At 49.9% G+C, this 19,212-nt stretch overlaps 1 protein-coding gene across 15 annotated transcripts in view; it reads left to right on the top strand.

Annotated features, from left to right (window-relative positions):
• Nav2 (neuron navigator 2) overlaps positions 1-19,212 on the top strand; it is a 654,337-nt gene that overhangs the window by 619,581 nt on the left and 15,544 nt on the right. For 14 of the 15 annotated variants that reach the window (XM_076543382.1, XM_076543375.1, XM_076543351.1 and 11 more), the window contains 6 exons: positions 4,857-5,010; positions 5,981-6,143; positions 7,077-7,177; positions 10,286-10,381; positions 12,788-12,956; positions 18,269-18,504. In XM_076543382.1, the coding sequence (XP_076399497.1) occupies positions 4,857-5,010; positions 5,981-6,143; positions 7,077-7,177; positions 10,286-10,381; positions 12,788-12,956; positions 18,269-18,504 (919 nt within the window). Of the gene's footprint in view, positions 1-4,856; positions 5,011-5,980; positions 6,144-7,076; positions 7,178-10,285; positions 10,382-12,787; positions 12,957-18,268; positions 18,505-19,212 lie in introns of those variants that run through there. The other variant, XM_076543406.1, reaches the window with a different exon arrangement.

Below are 19,212 nucleotides of genomic sequence, written 5' to 3'. Positions count from 1 at the left end.
TCAGATTCATCTCTTCTCCCATTCAAGAGAATACAGCAAGACAAGGACACACAGTGGACCAGCTGGTCAATGCTGCCTCCTTCCTAATCCAGGTTCTTCCCACTGGGTTTCTCCCATAAGAGGAGGAAGAGATCACCATGGAGACCCTTCATTTTTCACCATGGGGTATTTCAGCAGAGAGTTTTGCAGCAGAAGGAGCCACTGGTTCATTCTGGTCAGAAGCACTAGCAGCTGTAACAAGTCTGATTCTGAAACTCAGTAGCTTCCATAGCTCTTTCTTCCTGGTTCAGCTGGCCAAACCTGGTCAGCTGGTGGCCTGCCCTGACCAAGAACCTCTGCTCAGTAGTCCTGCATCCGGGCTGGTCAGAAGGACATATGTACAGGTCCCATGGGAGGGTTTTGTGGGCCAGGCCTGCAGGAGGCATCTGTCCGCTCCTACCAAAGCCCACTGTGTGGAAGCCAAGGCCATACAACCTTGTTAGGGAAGAAGCAAAGAAGACAATTGGCTTTGGTGATCACAGATCAGCCTCATACCGAGCAAGGCAGGCTTCCCAAGAAATCAACAGTACGAGATCCCAATGTGGAAATGGGCTGATAGGTCTTGGGGGTGGAGGGACAGCCTGCTTGTGGTAGGATGGACAAGGAGCAGCATGGCCGGCTGAGGCTGGAGCCAGGTGATACTGTAGCCTGGGGAGCTCTGAAATCAGAGTCTCGTCACATCCGATTCCAAGTATGACAGTAAGGTGCAGAGGTATTTTAGGCAGAAAAGAGACATAAACTGAATTTGCATTCTGTGGGAAGCAATGTAGGACATGAGGAGTAGAGGGAGGTCACGGAGGCAGCAGCGTTTTCCAGGCTTCACCTGCTCTGTCGTTTGAACCCTCCAGTCACACTCCTCTCCTCAAAGCCTTGGCGACTGCCCACGTGCTCTTCTTGGTATTGACTCCTCAGCTTCCTGCTCAAGCTGACCTCCTCCATAAGGCCTGGCCTGTCTGCCATGCATAAAGGAACAGCCGCCGCCGCTGCCGCCGCCGCCGCCACCCTCTTCCTCTGCTTTGTTACTTACCATTGTGCAGATCCATCTGATGGAGGGACTTTTCTCGGGTTTTAGTTCTTGCCCCTCTGTGTGCTGGCAGGTACTCTGTTGGTTTAGAGACACTCCGGCACTTGCTGCACTGGCTAAATGGCTGATGGGAGACCCAGGTGAGGTGGGGTAGTGTCTTTGTTAATGTTCTACTTGCTGTGACCAGGCACCTGATGAGAAGCCACTGAAGAGAGGAAGAGGGGCTTCTTTGGGTGTGTAGTTTTCAAAGGGCGTAGTTCATCACGGTGGGGAATGGGTTGCAGCAGGAGCGTGAGGTGGCGGGTCACATTGCACCCACAGTCAGAAAGCAACGAGTGGACAGAAAGTGGGGGCTGAGCCATCGAGCCTCAAGGCCCGCCCCCGGTGACACGCAGCCTTCCCAAACAGCAGCCCAGGTGGGAATCAAGTGTTCTCGCACCAGAGCCCATGGGCGACATCTCACACGCAAGCCACCACTGCTGGCGATCCAGAGCGCCACTCGAGTCGTGGTGTGCATGATGCCCAGGAGATAGCTGTTCCTGTGGAGGTGTCAGCCACCCTGGAGCGCCTGTGTGTGCACATCTGGGAGCTCTCAGGTGGGTGGAGTGGAGAGGGAGAGCAGAGGGCAAGGACCAGCTCCGACGTGCTGACATTCAAAGTCCAGGGAGCAAAGCAGAGTAGCCAGTGGCGTGGGAGGAGACCAGGAGCACAGGGAGTAACTGCAGGGGAGAGGTGATGGAAACCTGGCCACATGCTGCTGGGTGGCCTGTCAGAGAGGCAGAGAAGCTGCAGCATCCAGCAAGAGGAGCGAGACGGCGCCTTCCAAACCACTGTCCCCGTAGGGATGGGCAGGGCTGGCTCTCGACTCCCCAGCCCTTTTAGTACATTCCACGGCCTCCGCGGCCATGGGAGATGTTGGTTTTGGGTCCAGTTTTCCAAAGGGTGAGCTGAGGGCAAATACTTATTTCTAACCTTGAAAGGTTTTGTAAAAATGTGCAAATGTAGATTTGAGAGGGGTTTCAAAGATGAAGCCAAAGGCAGAGGGTTAGGCATGGAGAAATCCCTCCTCTGTGGGTGAAGGGGTAGCAGCTGTGAGCAGGCCACATTTCCCACACTCCACACATTTAAAATTGGGTCTGCCACCAGCCCACATCTGGAAAGACCGAGGGGGATGATAGAATAATGTGCTAGGGACTGAAAAAAAAAAAAAAAAAAAAAAAAAAGATACATCAGGTCCTTTTAGTTCATGGGCTCTGAAGTAGAAAAGCCTACTTTGTTTGCCTCCTGGGTATAGTCCAACAACCTAAAGTTAAGCGATCTCCCTTCCTGCGGATTTCATCCATCCTGATTTGTCATGCTTACATAGTGTGACTGTGGGCCCAACGATGGCTCTGTGCCTCATTCTCCCCATTTTAAAATTGGAGTCACGGCAGTGTATAAGGCGATCAAAAACTAGGCTTCAGATACCTCCAGAAAACACGGCTGCATACCTACTGTGTGCTGGCAAGTATGATCAGACACTCGGAATGACTCAAGAACAGTCTAGTCCTAAAGGACCAAGTGCCAAGCAGAACAAGTCAGGGAAGGAGCTAGGGGAAAGAAGGCACAGTGTTCTTCCCTTTTCGTCTTATGTTGTTCTCTGTGGCTGTGCTAGATCAGGTGAGTTACACACAAGACATTCATTTAGCTCACAGTTCGGGTGATGTGGATGGCCTTCTTGCTGGGTCATTGCATCGTTAGGGGGCGGAGGGGCTTCACATCTCAGGCTAGAGCAAGACCAACCATCCACTTAGGTCTGTCCTTCATCTCCTCTACAGCCACTCATTCAGTCATCTGGCCCCACACTCGTGATCTCATCTAGTGCTAGTTGCCTCCCCAAGGTCCCACCTCCAGACATCATTAAACCAAAGCTTTGGGATTGAGTCTCATGGTGAGTTTGGGAGTAGACAGGCATCCTGCCCCCTTTGTGGAAGCCATGATTAGCCAAGCTTTGCAAAGCAACCAGAGTTGTATAGTTGCAAAGTAGGCACTGAGAGAGCTTCCTAGAGAAGTCCAGGCCATGTGACCCCCACCTGGAGCAGAGTTCTGAGTACAACAAGGGAACAGACCCAAAGCTTGCAGCAAAGCCTGGAGCAGACCCCACACTCTCAGCAACATCTGGATTCAAGCGTATCTCTGAAACTAAAAGCATGACTGTAATTCCATCCTACAAACTGCAGGCTACTTGGAGCACAAAGAGCCAGGTAAAGGGTCTTTTAATTCTGAGTTCCACAGTCCTTTGGCCTCTCACAGATTCAGAAGAGGGATAACATTTTGGGGAGTTCTTGTGTTTGGTTGCTTTGGTTGGGTTTTTAATTCAAGAAGATACCGAAGTAGACTTGCTTCCTCAGTTTTTAGTGATTTTTTTTTTCTTCTGAAAGACAGGGCCTTACTCTGCATCCAAACAAGCCATGATCCTCCTGCCTCAGCTACCTAGGATTCCAGGCATACGCCTCCTGGCCAGTTTGCTAGTTGGTAACTTAAAAAGCAGGAAATGGCTTTGTCACTTAGAAGCAGTTCACATTCAGGCCCATTCAACAGCTCCAGTCAGTGTGAGTGTTAGACATTCCTTTCAGCCTTTGTTTCTCCCTGAACAGTTTTCTCACCGTCTTCTGCTGGCAGCTGAGGTTGCACCCTTAGCCTGTTTGACGGGTAGGGTTTGTTTGGCCCCTAAGCCAGCGCCTGAGTCTTAGGCAGTGGCTGGCATGGCCTCCACCTCCCAAACCAAACACATTGTCTCCCAGGCAGTCATCAGCGCCAACTCTGAAACTTGGGAGCGTAGGGTGGTTCTGGAGTTTTGGTTTTCTGAGTTTTATTGTTCCTCTCCCATCTTCAGTCCAAATCATTCCCAGTCACCCAGTATCCTTTCGACATCACAGAACTGTATTTTAGTAGAACTGGCCCTGCCAATGGCTACTGCTTACCATGGCTTTTAAGGTCTTCCACCTCACACTGACTTGCAAGAGTTCTGCAAAAAACCCGAGTACCTGAACAAGAGCCCTGCCTCGCTCTTTCTTGAGTAGAGTAGCCACACTTTGACCTGATGTGAATAAGTTGTCCAACTGTGTCATGACTCTCAGGAGCTTTGGCTTCATGTCACCTCCTTCTCTTGGATCTTGATCCCCTAATCTGCTATTGTCTTATGTAAAAAGAAAAGAGAAGCAGGCAAGACGTGAGGGACTAACAGCAGATCTTCCTAGACACCTCAAAGAGTGAGTTTTCAGAACAAAATGAAAAATCAGATTAATTTTATCTACTCATGTTCAGACCCCCCCCCCCCTCATTTGCTCAGAAGAAAGCTTTGTTCTTGAGTTTCTGGTCTTGGTCATTACCTCACTTCTGAGAGGGATGAGGCTGGCTGTGTCTGCTCTGGGAAGTACTCATACTCCAAAGGTTCCTGCTCCTGTCTACCGGTTCCCAATTACCCTATGTTAGTGCAATGTTGAGGGAAGATGCAATAGAGCTCTTCTGGTAACCACTGCTCTGCATAGGTTGAACAACAAAATCTGTGTGTTTCGGATGCTTTGGGTATGATCCTCATGAGAAAGCAATAGAGGCTGGAGGAGGGGCTGATATGTGCTGAGCTCTGAGTAATAGTTATGATGGTGCTGAACACTGTGATGGTTATGATAGAGCTGAACACTGTGATGGTTGTGACAGTGCTGAACACTGTGATGGTTGACCTGGACCACTCTCGGAGGGGGCAAGTGAGTTAATGAGAGCTTGTTTTGTCGGTAACACCCTCTCTCCCTAGAATTTCCGAGTGTATGGACGGTGAAGCTGAGACAGTCATGCAGCTCCGGAATGAGCTGAGAGACAAGGAGATGAAGCTGACGGACATCCGCCTGGAAGCGCTCAGCTCCGCCCACCAGTTGGACCAGCTCCGAGAGGCCATGAACAGGATGCAGGTGAGTGGACGGTGAGGCTGCGGAGTGGCAGCCCGGAGGTGAGGGGTACAGGTGGGTGCCCTGGCCATGGCTGCTTCCCCGTCCTCTTTATTTTTTGGAGAGCAAGTCTTCACATCAGACCTTGTGTAGCTGCACGCTGCCCCCTCCTCCACAGGCGGCCCCTACAGCCGTCCGTCAAGCCTTCCACCTGCCCTTTCTGCTCTTGGCCGATTCTGCCTATGTCCCTTTGTGTTTGAGGCCATTCCTTCCACCTGAGTATCCTCTGTCTCTCCAAACCGGACCAAGGCTCAGCCTGGTCCTCATCCCAAACCTCTCCATGTCCTACAGCTGGAAGAGCCAGTGGCTTCCTTTGAAGGTGGCTTCAGACTGGTTCTCGCAAGCCCCACCTTCTGCTGGGGAGTGAAGCCATGTCAGTCTTGTGAGCTGCATTTTGCAGCAAGGCTTGCTTGCCTTAGGTTCTTTATGGACAACTGTAGAATGACAGACTCCTATGGAGTGTGCTAAAGGTGACCTCACTGGAGAGCATCATCCCAAAGAACATTCCCTGGAACTGGAGCGACTCTGTGAGAGGCTCCTGGAAAGGAAAGCTGCTCCGTAATTAGTGTGAGAGGGAAATAACACCGTGTGCCCGTCTCAGTGTCGCAAAGCAAACAGCTCCTTAAAGCTCGGTGAAGTCCTGGAGTTGAGAAATCTGTCACTCGAAGTTCTCCAACTTCTTTGGTTGCCAGACTCTTTTACAATGGCCACTCAGGCAGCTGACCTGGGGAAGGCAATTTCTGTATACTCCCTAAAGAGCAATTCTCCATGAGGAGGGGACCAGCCCTGCCAGAGTCTTGACTAGCAGGGAAGGTGGGCATGTTGTAGAGTCTCCCCAAGGGTGTGCCTGATTTTGGCTGGTCTAACCTCCAGAAAAGGCATGCTCCATTCATGACATCATCTATTGAGTCAGTTTCTCCCTTACTTTGTGCAGAGTGAAATTGAGAAGCTGAAAGCTGAGAATGACCGACTGAAGTCTGAGTCTCAAGGCAGTGGCTGCAGCCGGGCCCCCTCCCAGGTGTCCATCTCTGCTTCCCCAAGGCAGTCTTTAGGCCTCTCACAACACAGCCTGAACCTCACAGAGTCCACCAGCCTAGGTGAGTGGCGAACAGGCTAGGGGCAGGTCGAGTCCACCAGCCTGGGTAAGTGGCTAACAGGCTAGGGGCAGGTCGAGTCCACCAGCCTGGGTAAGTGGCTCGTAGGACCAGCAGCAGGCCATAGACACCAGCCTGACCGAGTGGCTCACAGGCTGGGTATAAGCTGAGTATATCAGCTTGGGTGACTGGATTGTGAGGCTCTGGGTAGGTCCAGCCCACCAGCCTGGGTGAGTGACTCATGGCACCAGGGCCCATGGAGGCCTGCAGCTGGCACTCCAGTCTCCAGGATGAGCAGGTCCACAGATCTGACGGTGACGGTGAGGTAGCAGGCGTGTGTGCACTTGGGGTGTGTGTGTCTGGGTGTGCATCTGCTACCAACATGAGCCCAGCCATTAGAGTATTCCATGCTTTGCTCCAGCACCCTAAATTCTTCAGACCATGAGCTTGGGTTTCTCCTTGCCCACCATGCTGACTTCTGCTCAATCCATTCTAAGGAGTTGATCTGCAGGCCCAATGCTCGTATACCCCTCGGTAGTAGGTCCTCCAGAGGCCATGTCTTGGCTTTCAGCCTCCTGGCTGTTGGGGTAGACTTCAGGCTGGCACGTCATCCCAGAACGCACCTTGAGTTTTCTTTGTGAGCATTTCAAGGCTGACGCTTTTATTTTTTTTTACCCATGATGCTGTTGCTGTTGTTTGAGTCTTCCTCGCACTTCCATCCGGCAAGATGCATTGTCGGCCTGCTGGCTCCCTGGTCTTCCCCCCATTGGTTTCTGTGATCGCATTATCCATCCCGCCCTCTCCCACCCCCAGCCTACCGCCCCTGCACCCTGACACCCGTTTTGGCCTGCTGCTGTGCCCACAGGCAGCAGAGGTGTCGGGAAGCAGCTTTGCTGTCCCCACGTGCCTAAGGCTGTTGATGTTTTCCATTCGCAGACATGTTGCTGGATGACACTGGTGAATGCTCGGCTCGGAAGGAAGGAGGCAGGCATGTTAAGATAGTTGTCAGCTTTCAGGAGGCAATGAAGTGGAAGGAGGTTAGTCGGCTCCCTCTCCCTGCTCACCTGTCCTTTCCCCAGGTAGAAATGGCCTAGCTTAGTGACCGGAAACCTAAGGCGATGGATGGGAAATACTAACACCTTTCTTGATATCATAGTCCCCCTTACTCACAGGGGACGCATTCCGAGACCCAGGGAATACTGAAGTGGTGGAGTAGACCCAATACATGCTGCGTTACACTATACATGAATGTGCATGATGGAGTTTCATGTATAGAGTCTGTAAGAAATTAACAAGGGGAGTTGGTGATGTAACTCAAGTCGCCAAGTGTTTGCTAGCATGTCCAAGGCCCTGGGTTCCGTTCCTAGCACCACAGTAAAAAGCAAAACAAAACAAAAAATCAGAAAGAAAAGACGCTGTAAAGATAAAATGGAATACTTACGACAGTGTTCTGAAAACAGAAAGTGAGACCTCTGCTGGGTGGTGACTCTTATACCCATAATGCTTGGCGGTCTCTCCTGAACCCACAGTCTTCAGCAGCCCTTATACCCACAGTCCTCAGCAGCCCCCCCTGCACCACAGTCCTCAGCAGCCCTTATACCCACAGTCCTCAGCAGCCCCCCCTGCACCACAGTCCTCAGCAGCCCTTATACCCACAGTCCTCAGCAGCCCTTATACCCACAGTCCTCAGCAGCCCTTATACCCACAGTCCTCAGCAGCCCTTATACCCACAGTCCTCAGCAGCCCCTCCTGCACCCACAGTCCTCAGCCCCTCCTGCACCCACAGTCCTCAGCCCTCCTGCACCCACAGTCCTCAGCAGCCCCCCCTGCACCCACAGTCCTCAGCAGCCCCCCTGCACCCACAGTCCTCAGCAGCCCCCCTGCACCCACAGTCCTCAGCAGCCCCCCTGCACCCACAGTCCTCAGCAGCCCCCCCTGCACCCACAGTCCTCAGCAGCCCCCCCTGCACCCACAGTCCTCAGCAGCCCTTATACCCACAGTCCTCAGCCGTCCTTATATCTACAATCCTTGGCGGTCTCTCCTGTCCCCACACCCCTTGACAATCCTTTGACATAAAGGAAGCAAAAAGCCCTTCATTTCTTTGTTTAAAGGATTGGTAAAGCTGGCTAAAAAAAATGCCTTCACAGTGTTCTTTCAGCACTAAGAATCACTAATGCTCTCCAAAATAGCTTTTCTGGCTGGGTGGTGGTGGTGGCGGTGGCGACAGTGGACACCTTTAATCCCAGCACTCGGGAGGCAGAGGCAGGTGGATCTCTGTGAGTTCGAGGCCAGCCTGGGCTACAGAGTGAGTTCCAGGACAGCCAGGACTACACAGAAACCCTGTCTGGAAATAGCAAACAAAAGAAGAAAGAAAGAAATGGCTTTTCGTGAAGCATGTCCCAGCAGCTATGAACACTTTATTGGTAAGGCAGAAGAGGAAGCTGATCGGACTTAGCTGATCCAGGGCCCATTTCTGTCTCATCAGAGGCTGCAGACATAGCCTTCACCAAGCTGGGGGACAGAAGGCCCTCGACTGAGTCTAGAAAGCACAGGAGCTCAGAGTAGGCTGGGTAGGGACATCCTGACTCACTGTGCCAGAAGCCGGCGGTTCTCTGGTATGGTTTCTGTTCCGATGTATACCTGCCAGAGACTGTTCTGTAGTGGAGGTGGAGGGCTGCAAGGTGAGCTGCATTTTGGTGGGTAAGTCCTATGGGATGCCCTGGATGACCTTGGCCATCCATCACAGTGGGAAAAGGCCTCATGAGTCTCCACATCGAGCCCCCTTGATGTTTTGACGTTGTAGTTCATAGCATTTCTAGCCAGCATGCTGTTACTGTTTCAGACAGTCGGGAAACCAAAGTGCCCATCAAAACAAAGTGTCTGCAGCCAGACTTTTCCTTGCTGGCTTTGTCACTATGCGGCTGACTTGCCCGTGGTCTTAGAACTGTCTACCAGAGTTTTTTTTTTTTTTTAGAACCCAGCTACCAGAGGCCTGGCCTGTCAGGTTGAAATTCATTCTCACGACATCCTTACAGGGCAGGCAGGTGACATCCCTATGTATGGCTGATCCTCCTTGCCATTGTTCTCAGTGTCACGGCTGACATTCTTCCAGGACTGTAAGCCACTTCCCCTCATGCTGCTGTTCGGGGTCACTGCAGCATACCCTAGGGGTTCTGACCATGCTGTTGTCCCCGTTGTACAGCTAAGAAACCCAAGAGCACAAGGCTCTGGCGGAGTCAGGCCCTGTCATGGCCACTGGTGTTCTCGCTCTCTGCTGACTCTTAACTGCTGCGTGCCTGCGCCCGCCACCCAGCCCCACCCCGCCCTAACTACATCCTCACAAGCATGGGAGATATTAAAAACCCAGCAGAATGGAATGTTTTCTCGGCATCCTCTTCATTGATGTGATCAGTTAGCCCCTGTGGGTGTAGAAGAACAAGAAGTGGGGAAAAAAAAAAACGATAGATAGCTGTTGGCAGTCTTCCCAGAATTTTACTAATTTTCTGAATTGAGCTTGTTTTAAGTTTTAGTGGAAGAAAAGTAATAAATACTGTTTTTAATTATAAGAAGCCAGACTCACACCTTTAATTCCAGCACTTTAGAGGCAGAGGTGGGAGGTTCTCCAAAAAGGAAAAAGAAAGAAGGAAAGGAAAAAGTAGACACGTTCTTTCTGAAGTTCTAACAACATGACAAACTTTATTAAGTAAAACGTGAAACCCTTGAACTTAGATATATGTAAGTTGAGAAGGTTGCATTGTCTGAGTCTGTCCAGCATAGCTCTGATTCAGGCAGTTGAATCATGGAAGCTTCCTGGAAAAGGTGAGTAGTTCTTTAGCAAGATTTGAAAATGGGGTGCTGGCAGACAGGAGCTGAGGGAGGATACAGGAATCCATGCCCTGTGCAAAGCATGCACCTAGCTGATGGTTCCAGGGACCAGAGAGGCGATCTTAGTCTCCCTGACCCTTTGCAGTTTTACCAGAGCAGAGATGGGGTTTCTGGCTATTGGGTGCCAGCTCAGTTACGCCTGGCGTGGAAAGGAACGGGGTTTTCTCTCTTTTGGAAGCACTGGAATGCCCAGGCCTCTGTTCAACCAGGCCGGAAAACAGCAAGCTCCTTCTCACCTGCGTATGTCTCCTCACCCTTAGGATTCCAGACCACACCTTTTCCTTATTGGCTGCATTGGAGTGAGTGGCAAGACTAAATGGGACGTGCTCGATGGGGTGGTTAGACGGCTGTTCAAAGTAAGTGCCTCGAGAAGAAAGCCACGTGGGCGTGGAGCGGGAGGAGAGCCTTGTTCCCATAACCCGGCTGTTTCCCTAGCCGCCTCTCTCCTCCTTGTCTTTATGTTGCTAGGACTTGTCCCCTGGTCCTCTAGGGCATGGGAAGAGGATGGCATGTGACTGGTCGTTCTCTGTCGTCTGCCCTTAGCAATGGCTGACCAGCTAGTAAACATCATTTCACAGTGGTGTCCCTAGAGCTGGGTCCTGTTCGATACGATTACAGTCTGACCTGGGGTGAAGCCCAGGCAGCACACTTTTGCTCTTCGGACGGCACATGCATGACCAGCACCCCATACGGCAGGAACATCCCACCAGCAGCCAGTGTCAAGGATGTAGGCACAGTGACACCACTGGACTGGGTGTTTCCCATATCAGAAATAGCTAGGGAGTGCCAAAGTGAATCTTGGGGCCCAAGATGATTTGAAAGAAGCTTTTGTCCCCAAATAAATCAACCACACTAAGTATTAATCGTATTTCCTGAGTAGTAGTGACAGTGGCCTTTACGTCTTATGCCAGAGACCACACTAAGCCCTTCATTGTTTCATTTAAAGACAAGGAAAGTGCCTGATGCCACCAACCTAGAAGCAGACCAGAGGTCTAGCTCTGTCATCTGCCCAAACCTGACTTAGCTAGCACATTGTTCTCCCAGCACGTGGGTCAAATGGCTTCACACAAGGGAAACTCAGTTCTTTTTGTTGTTGTTCTTTTTTTAAAGAATGTGTGTCTGAATGCTTTGCCTACACCTATGTCTGGTGTCCCATGCCCTCAGGGGTCCAAAAAGGGCATTGGATCCCCAGGAACTGGAGTCACAGATGATTGTGAGCTGCCATGTGGGTGCTGAAAACTGAACCTAGAACCTCCAGAAAAATAGCCATTGCTCTTAACCACTGAGCCATCTCTCCACCCTCAAAAGAGAACTTTTTGTTTTTGTTTTGTGAGATAGGATCTTATATGTCACCCTGGCTGGGCTGCAACTCAATCTGTAGACCAGGCTGGCCTTGAGCTCACCGAGATCCTCCTGTCTCTGCCTCCCAAGTGGGACTAGATGCATGTGCTCCCATACCTGGTCTGGATTTAGTCCTTTTGACTGAATAGAGCATTCTCATCATGGAAACCAGACAGGAAGGGCTGGGACAGACCAGTTCTGCCTCCTTGGCCAACACCCGACAATCTGAGGTGTGCTCAGATGAGAAAGGCCGCAATGTGGGTGGGCTCTTAGGGTTGCAGTAAATAAGAGAGTAAGACCACTCGGGGGGCCTGTTGCTAACACTGGCATCAGCTGGCCTGTGGTACCATGCAGCCCAGAATGTACCATCACTGACCTGCTGGTGGCTGAACAAAGCCACTAGGGCTGAGGAGATGATGGCTCAGTCAGGAAAGGGCTTGCCTTGTAAGCACGAGGGCCGGCCTGAGTGTGATCCTAGAACCCGTATGGAAAAGCTGGGTACAGTGATGTGTGCTAGTAGTTCCACACTGGGGAGGCAGAAAAAGGTAGATCCCTAGGCTGCCCTGTGGCAGCCAGCCTGCTTTACTTGTCTCAAAAAATAAGGTGGAGGGTGCCTGAAGAATGACCCTAGAGGCACACACACACACACACACACACACACACACACACACACACACACCTGGCCATACATACATGTGCGACATACAGGTGGCTTTGGGAAAGAAGGGTTTCTTTTTGGCTCACTGCTTAAGTACAGATACAGCCCATTGTGGCCGTGAAGGCATGGTAGAGGAATGCGAGGTCATTTGACACGCACGGTCAGAATCAGCACTAAGTGATGCTACTCAGCTCATCTTGTCTTTGTTTGTTTGTTTGTTTTTCAGTCCGGGACCCTAACCCATAGAATAGTCCTGCCCACGTTTAGGGTGGCTCTTATCACATCAATTAACCTAATGCTTTAGTGGTTTGTCCCCAGGTGATTAGCCATCACAGTCACCACTGAAGGGCTACTTTGCAAATGAAACCCATATTTTCCTTTGGAAGTTGCACGGCTGTCCTTCCCCAGCAGCAGCAGGCCGTGCTCTGTCTCTGCCTTGAGCCAGCATGGGGGATGGGAAGAAACTGCCTGCCAGTTCCTTTTTAGGAATTGGTTAACACCATTCACGGACCCTGATGCCTTTTAGAGTCCAGCTGAATTTAGGGAAAGCGGCTTGGTTCACCCAGATTAAACGTCCATGGTCTTGCTAGGGGCTTGTTTCTCCCCACCCCTGAGCAGATACCCCCAGAGTGCGTGCCGCGGCTTAATTTCAGTTCAGGTGTCATCTGAGAAAAAGAGGGCACCCGTCAATCACCCGGTGAAAATGGGAGTCCCGGCAGGTTTTAGCCAGCTCTCTGATGGGGTCCATGTTTTATTTCTCCAGGAATACATCATTCATGTGGACCCAGTGAGTCAGCTGGGGCTGAATTCAGACAGTGTTCTCGGCTATAGCATCGGTGAGATCAAGCGCAGCAACACCTCAGAGACCCCCGAGCTCCTCCCTTGTGGCTATCTGGTGGGAGAGAACACCACCATCTTGGTGACTGTCAAAGGTAAGTGGCCGCCAGCTGGACAGTGGTGGCGCACGCCTTTAATCCCGGCACTCAGGAGGCAGAGGCGGGGGCGGATCTTTGAGCTCAAAGCCAGCCCGGTCTACAGAGTGAGTTCCAGGACAGTCAGGGCTACACAGAGAAACGCTGTCTTGGGAGGAAAAAAAAAGGCTAAGTGGCTGCTTAGGGAAGCTGGGGCTTTCAGTGGCCAAAGTATGTCTATTTTCACTGTGCACATGGGGTTTTTTTTTTTTCCCTCTTTACCTCATCCACTCCTACTTAAGCAAGTTGCATCATCAGGAAACAAATCGCTTCAGTTTACTGCTGGAATTAGACATCAAAAGGTCCCATTAGCCTTATGACTGAGATGATGAGAGACTAATAACTCCGTAATAACCCTGCTGAAATGGCACTTTACCAAAGCAATGAAGGGTACTTGCTAGCCAGCCTTGGGCACGAGCCCATTCTACAGATGGAGAAACTAGAGGCTACAGGAAAGTTTGTGCAAACATTTTGAGGCTATCACTCTTGCCCACACACCCAGCTCCTGCAGCTTCCAAAGCCCCAGCTCCTGGAGGTATCATGCCTCATAGCCTTCCACTGCTTGTCCCTGTAGACTCATGGTCATCTCATAATGCAAAATGCTTTCAGTATGATTTCAAAAACTCCCAAAGTTGTTAATACTTCTAAGACTCTTTAAAAATCCCAAGTCTGAGTCTCATCTGAGATCCAAGGCGAACTGTTAACTACTATCAAAAGTAAAAACAAGCTATATACGTCAAATATGCACAGCACTGGCGTTCCCATTCTGGAATGAAGCATGGGTTATAGCAAGGGGTGTTTGGACCAAAGAAAGACTGAAATGTAGCAGTCCTATGGCTACATGCCAAGTATCTGGGCTTGTGGTGGAATCGGCTGGGCTCCACGGGCTTGGGTGGCCCTGGCCTCCAGCTCTGCTGCCTTAGCATGCACAGTCTCTCTCTCTTGACTCAGTTACACTCCATGCCTGAAGCTTTCATCGGTTGGTACCTCATGGTCCTGGTTTCTCCAACATCCTGGGGTCCCCACTGCAGCTTAAACGTGCGTCCCCTCCATAACCTCTTGCAGTGGCTTCTCAGGGATTCTCCTTGCCAAGATTCCGACCCTGCCAATCATTGACTAGGCTTGGCAGCTCTCTGGAGCCATAAAGCGAGATTTCATGACCTCATCAATCTTAGGTCTTGCGTGCCTGCAAAACTGGTACAAAGTGGACAGTGTTGCCAAGTTCTGCTGCCAGTGTGGGAGGGACCTTTGAACTGCGGTTATAATGGCTTCTTGGTGTCTGAGTTTACTTTCCAGGACAGTTTTGTGAGCAGGGAAGCCTTTCTATGGCTGCTTTCCTGTTGTATTGTTGCAAAGCAGGTTTCTCTTTAACACTTACAGATCCTTTTCAGTATGCACCTTGACCTCATCTTTCTTTCAACTTACCCAAGCTCTTTCCCCCAAACAATTTGCATTTTCTTATCCTCCTGCCCCACCTCTTCTTTTTCACTGTAGACCTGGATAAGAGTGGTGAGCAGTAACCATACTATAACCTGAGTGCTCTCCTGCCTTGAAATTACGTCTACCAAACACGTTAGTCCATGTCTGAGTTAGGGTTTCTATTGCTGTGAAGAGACACCATGAGCACGGCAACTCTTATAAAGGAGACATTTAATTGAGGCTGACTTACAGTTTCAGAGGTTTAGTCCACTATCATCATTGTGGGAAGCATGGAGACATGCAGGTAGACACAGTGCTGGAGAGGTAGCTAAGAGTTGTACATTTGGATCCTTGGCAGCAGGAAGAGAGAGTGACACTGGTCCTGGCTTGAATATCTGAAACCTTAAAACCCACCCCTAGTGACACATTTTCTCCAACAAGACCACATGTACTCCAACAAGGCCATACTCCTAATAGTGCCAGTCCCTATGAGCTTATAGGTGCCATTTTCATTCAGACCACCACAATGGGCCTAGCTTGAGCTTCTGAAACCTCAAAGCCCACCCTCAGTGACACACTTCCTCTAGTAAGACCACACCTATTCCAACAAGGGCACACCTACTATTAGTGCCACTTCCTATGGACCTATGGGGGCCATTTTCATTCCAACTACCACAATCTCTTTTTTTTTCCCTCTACATAGCCCTAATCTCTACATAGCCCTGGCTAACCTAGAACTCACAATGTAGTCCAGGCTGGCCTAGAACTCACAGAGATGCTCCTGCCTCTGCATCCCAAGTACTAGGATAAAAGGCATGCACCACCATGCCCTGTAGCCCATCACTTTTAAATTCAAGTTTTCAGGAGATGGGCAGAAGGCAGCCAGAGGCTTGGCCAGTAAGAATGACCTCTTAACTTCTTGATGGAGTCATGCCATACTCCCCACCCCCTAAACATCATGAGCCACGCTTTCACTATCCATATTTCTCTGTGCATTCTGATTTTCCAAATTCTCACCAGAATGGCTCATTTTTATCTGCTTACTGCTTTCCTGGCCTTTTCTGTCCTGAAGCTGCAAGCACTTCCACACTCCTTCTGCAAACCAGTTCAAGAGGCCTGAGCACCAAGGAGTATGGTTATCACCAATGGCCCTACTTCTCAGAACCCATTTTCTGTGTTAGTTACTTTCTAGGTGCTGGGATAAAGTCCCTGCCAAGGGCAGCAAAGGAAGTAAGGGTTTATACGGACTCTGGGTTGGAGGGATAGAGTCCTCAACAGTGGGAAGGTCACAATCCTGCAGCCCACTGGCAGATGAAGGGATAAGTAAGCCCTGACAGAAAGAATCCTGCTATCAGAGAAGCAGGACGAGTCACCAGGCATGCAGAAACAAGAACTGTGTAACTGGAGCCCCCAAGGAAGGGAGCCATTTACAGCTGGGACTCAAAGTACATGGCATCATGGGGGCCACACATTGTCACCTCCTTGTTTCACAGTGAGCACTGCCAACACCAAGGGGTGAAGCTGACCTGGGTGGAATGAGTGACAGGATGCCCACCCCTCTGGGAGAGTGGCACTCCATAGAGCCTGACCTGTGGCTGCCATCAGTTTTAGCATTTACAAGGATCTGCCTGGGTTTTGTATTGTACTAGTGAGCACTAAAACCCCATTAGATTTTGCCAGAAGGGTCCCATTTGGTACAGCACCTCACACCAGTGATTCCAGAAGAGGCGACTTTGTGAGTTCTTTTTATTTTATCTTAATGATATGTATGTGCATGATGTGTGTGTTGGGGGTCTACACATGACACACAGTGTCTGTGGAGGTTGGAGGACAACTTTTGGGAGTCGGTTCTCTTTTTTTCCCCACCATGGAAGAAGTCCCAGGGATTGGACTGGAAATCTTAGGCTTAATGGCAAGTACCTTTACATACTGAGCTGTTTTGGGGCCCGTGAATTTGCATATTCTGAAGTCAGTCCTCTTAAAACTTTATGCCAATACAACTACATACATGAGAAGTATTCTGCTTATTGTCCCATACAGTTCTTGTTGAGGTTGCTGTTATTATTAAACTTAGGCAAGAGACCCTCCACTCTACACTTGGTTAGTAGGTTTGAGCCACTATAGGGCAGCAGGAAGCTCACCGGTTTGCTCCCAGAAATAAGGCACCTGGGGATCTTCATCATAGTCCTTTGGGAGCAGTCATTGCTTATAGGGTTACCTTGGTTAGGGGAGGGCTTTAGAGGTGTCTGGGTGCACTGAGTGGGAGGCAGGTGATGTTGGGTGACAGAGAAACATCTTCTAAGGTTTACTTCTTCACTTACACAGACCAGCTTTTTTTTTTTTTTTTTTTTTTTTTTTTCCCAAGACAGGGTTTCTCTGTGTAGCTTTGCGCCTTTCCTGGAGCTCACTTGGTAGCCCAGGCTGGCCTCGAACTCACAAAGATCCACCTGGCTCTGCCTCCCGAGTGCTGGGATTAAAGGCGTGCGCCACCACCGCCCGGCCACAGACCAGCTTTTTAAAGGGATTCTTTCAATGGAATTACCATCTACCTTGATTTTTTTTTTAAGACAGGGTCTCTCATTGGCTTGGGACTGGCCAAGTAGGCTAGACTGGTTGGCCAGTGAGCCCCAGGAATCCTCTCTCCACCTAGCACTGGTATTACAAGTGCATACCACCATGTCCTACTATTTTTATGTGGGTTCTGGGGCTTGAACTCAGGTCCCCATGCCTTCAAAGCAAACCCAATGTATAGTTGGACTTTTTCATCGGGACCATCGGCTCCCCAATAATGACAGGGAGACTTATTATTAATTATAAATGCTTGCCTGGTAGCTTAGGCTTGTTTCTAACTAGCTCTTACAACTTAAATCAACCCGTATCTTTTTTTAAAAAAAAAATTGTTTATTTATTATGTATACAGTGTTCTGCCTGTATGTATGCCTGCACACCAGAGGAGGGCACCAGATCACATTATAGGTGTTTGGGAGCCACCATGTGGTTGCTGGGAATTGAACTCAGGACCTCTGGAAGAGCAGCCAGTGTGCTCTTAACCTCTGAGATATCTCTCCAGCCCTAACCCATATCTTTTCACCTATGTCCTTTTACATGGCTCAGTTACCTTTACTTTGTAATGCCCATGCTGCTTGTCTTGTGTCCCTGGCATCTCCTTCCTTCTTCTTGCCAGCATTCTCAGTGCCTGGAAATCCTGCTTAGCTATTGGCTGTTTAGGTTTTTATTAAACCAACCAGAGTGGCACATCTTCACAGTGTACACAAAGATTATTCCACAGCACCTTTGTTGTCCAAGCTGTCTCCTTGACCCTGAGACCATTCTTTGAAAGTCAACACCTCTGGCTAGTGAGATTGTCCCAGATAGAAAAGAGGAGAGAGAAGCTTCCATTCACCACTGTTGCTGGTCCAAGCCTCAGCATGTAACATTTAGGTGTGGGCCTGCCAGTCTGTATTCTCATTCTAACGTCAGAGTTGCATCTTGCTTCCTGCCTTGTCTTCCTGGACACCAAAGTGCGGGCAGCTTGGTGCCTAGTAGGAAGGAGAGAGAAGAAAGGGGAAGAGGCAACCCAGGGTCATGGCAGACGCAGGTGGGCAAGACTACTGTCAACTGGGAGAGACACTACAGGGCTAGGAAATGCTAACAGGCGGACAGAGTCCAGAGTTAGGGGAGCAAAAACAGGAGGTGCTGGTGACCAGGAGGGTGGCTTTCTCCAGCAGCACCATTGCGCTCTCAGCCTCCAGTGTGCCTGGCTGGGCAGGACTCTTAGGACTGTCAAGAAGAAGGATGATGTCAGAGCCACCCTCCTTGCCCAACTTCAGGCCCTCTCCATCTCTCTCAAACAGGGCTCACAGAAAACAGCCTAGACTCTCTGGTGTTTGAGTCCCTGATCCCCAAGCCCATCCTGCAGCGCTACGTCTCCCTGCTGACAGAGCACCGGCGCATCATCCTCTCGGGCCCCAGCGGCACTGGAAAAACCTACCTGGCCAACCGGCTCTCGGAGTATGTGGTACTTCGGGAAGGACGGGAGTTGACAGACGGCGTCATTGCGACCTTTAATGTGGACCACAAGTCCAGCAAGGTGAGGAGGTCATCCTGAGCCTGCTGCACCTGGGGCCTCTTTTAATGCTGCTGATGCCACCACTATGAGCATTTTCAAGCTCTCCATTCTAGAAAGCCAAGAGAGGAGCTCAGAAGGGGGCTTCCAGAAAGGAAGGCTCTGAGTCAGATCCTCCTAGCCAGGCGCTCCATCTGGGGCCAGTCAGTCCTGTTCACTTATGCTTCACGGTGATGGGTCCTTCAGATGTGTCCAGTTCATCAGGAACTTATCATGTTAGCTAGGCATACAATGAAAGAAGCCTTCGATTTTAGCTTTATAACTTGAGCCGTTTGTTGCCTGTCTTTATCTGGCTGTATTTGAATTCTTTACTGGGCTTTAATGACTATTAACTTAAAGTATAGCCAGCCATGTGGTTCCATCTGAACAAGGCAGACTTGTGTGTTCCAAGCTATATACCATAGCTGCATAATATGCAATCTAAATGTCCTTTGACTTTATGAAAGTTGAGGCATGTCCTTTATGTATTTCAAGTTTTTATGACAGTGGCAGAAGTTATTCAAGAGAATGAACTGGTTTGTGTTTCTTTTAAGGAACTAAGTTCTTCTAAGAATTTGTCTTAATATTCTTTTATAAAGAACACTTTCTTTTTTAAAAGAAACTACTATTTGTTAAATGTTAGTGGCTGTCATCTTCCTTGATAGCAGTAAAATTTCTAAAAATAAATGCTTT

The sequence above is a fragment of the Peromyscus maniculatus genome, chromosome 1, assembly GCF_049852395.1.
Source record: "Peromyscus maniculatus bairdii isolate BWxNUB_F1_BW_parent chromosome 1, HU_Pman_BW_mat_3.1, whole genome shotgun sequence".
Taxonomy (NCBI): Eukaryota; Metazoa; Chordata; class Mammalia; order Rodentia; family Cricetidae; genus Peromyscus; species Peromyscus maniculatus.
The sequence above is the reverse complement of the archived record's forward strand: the minus strand, read 5'-3'. Positions and strand labels throughout refer to the sequence as shown.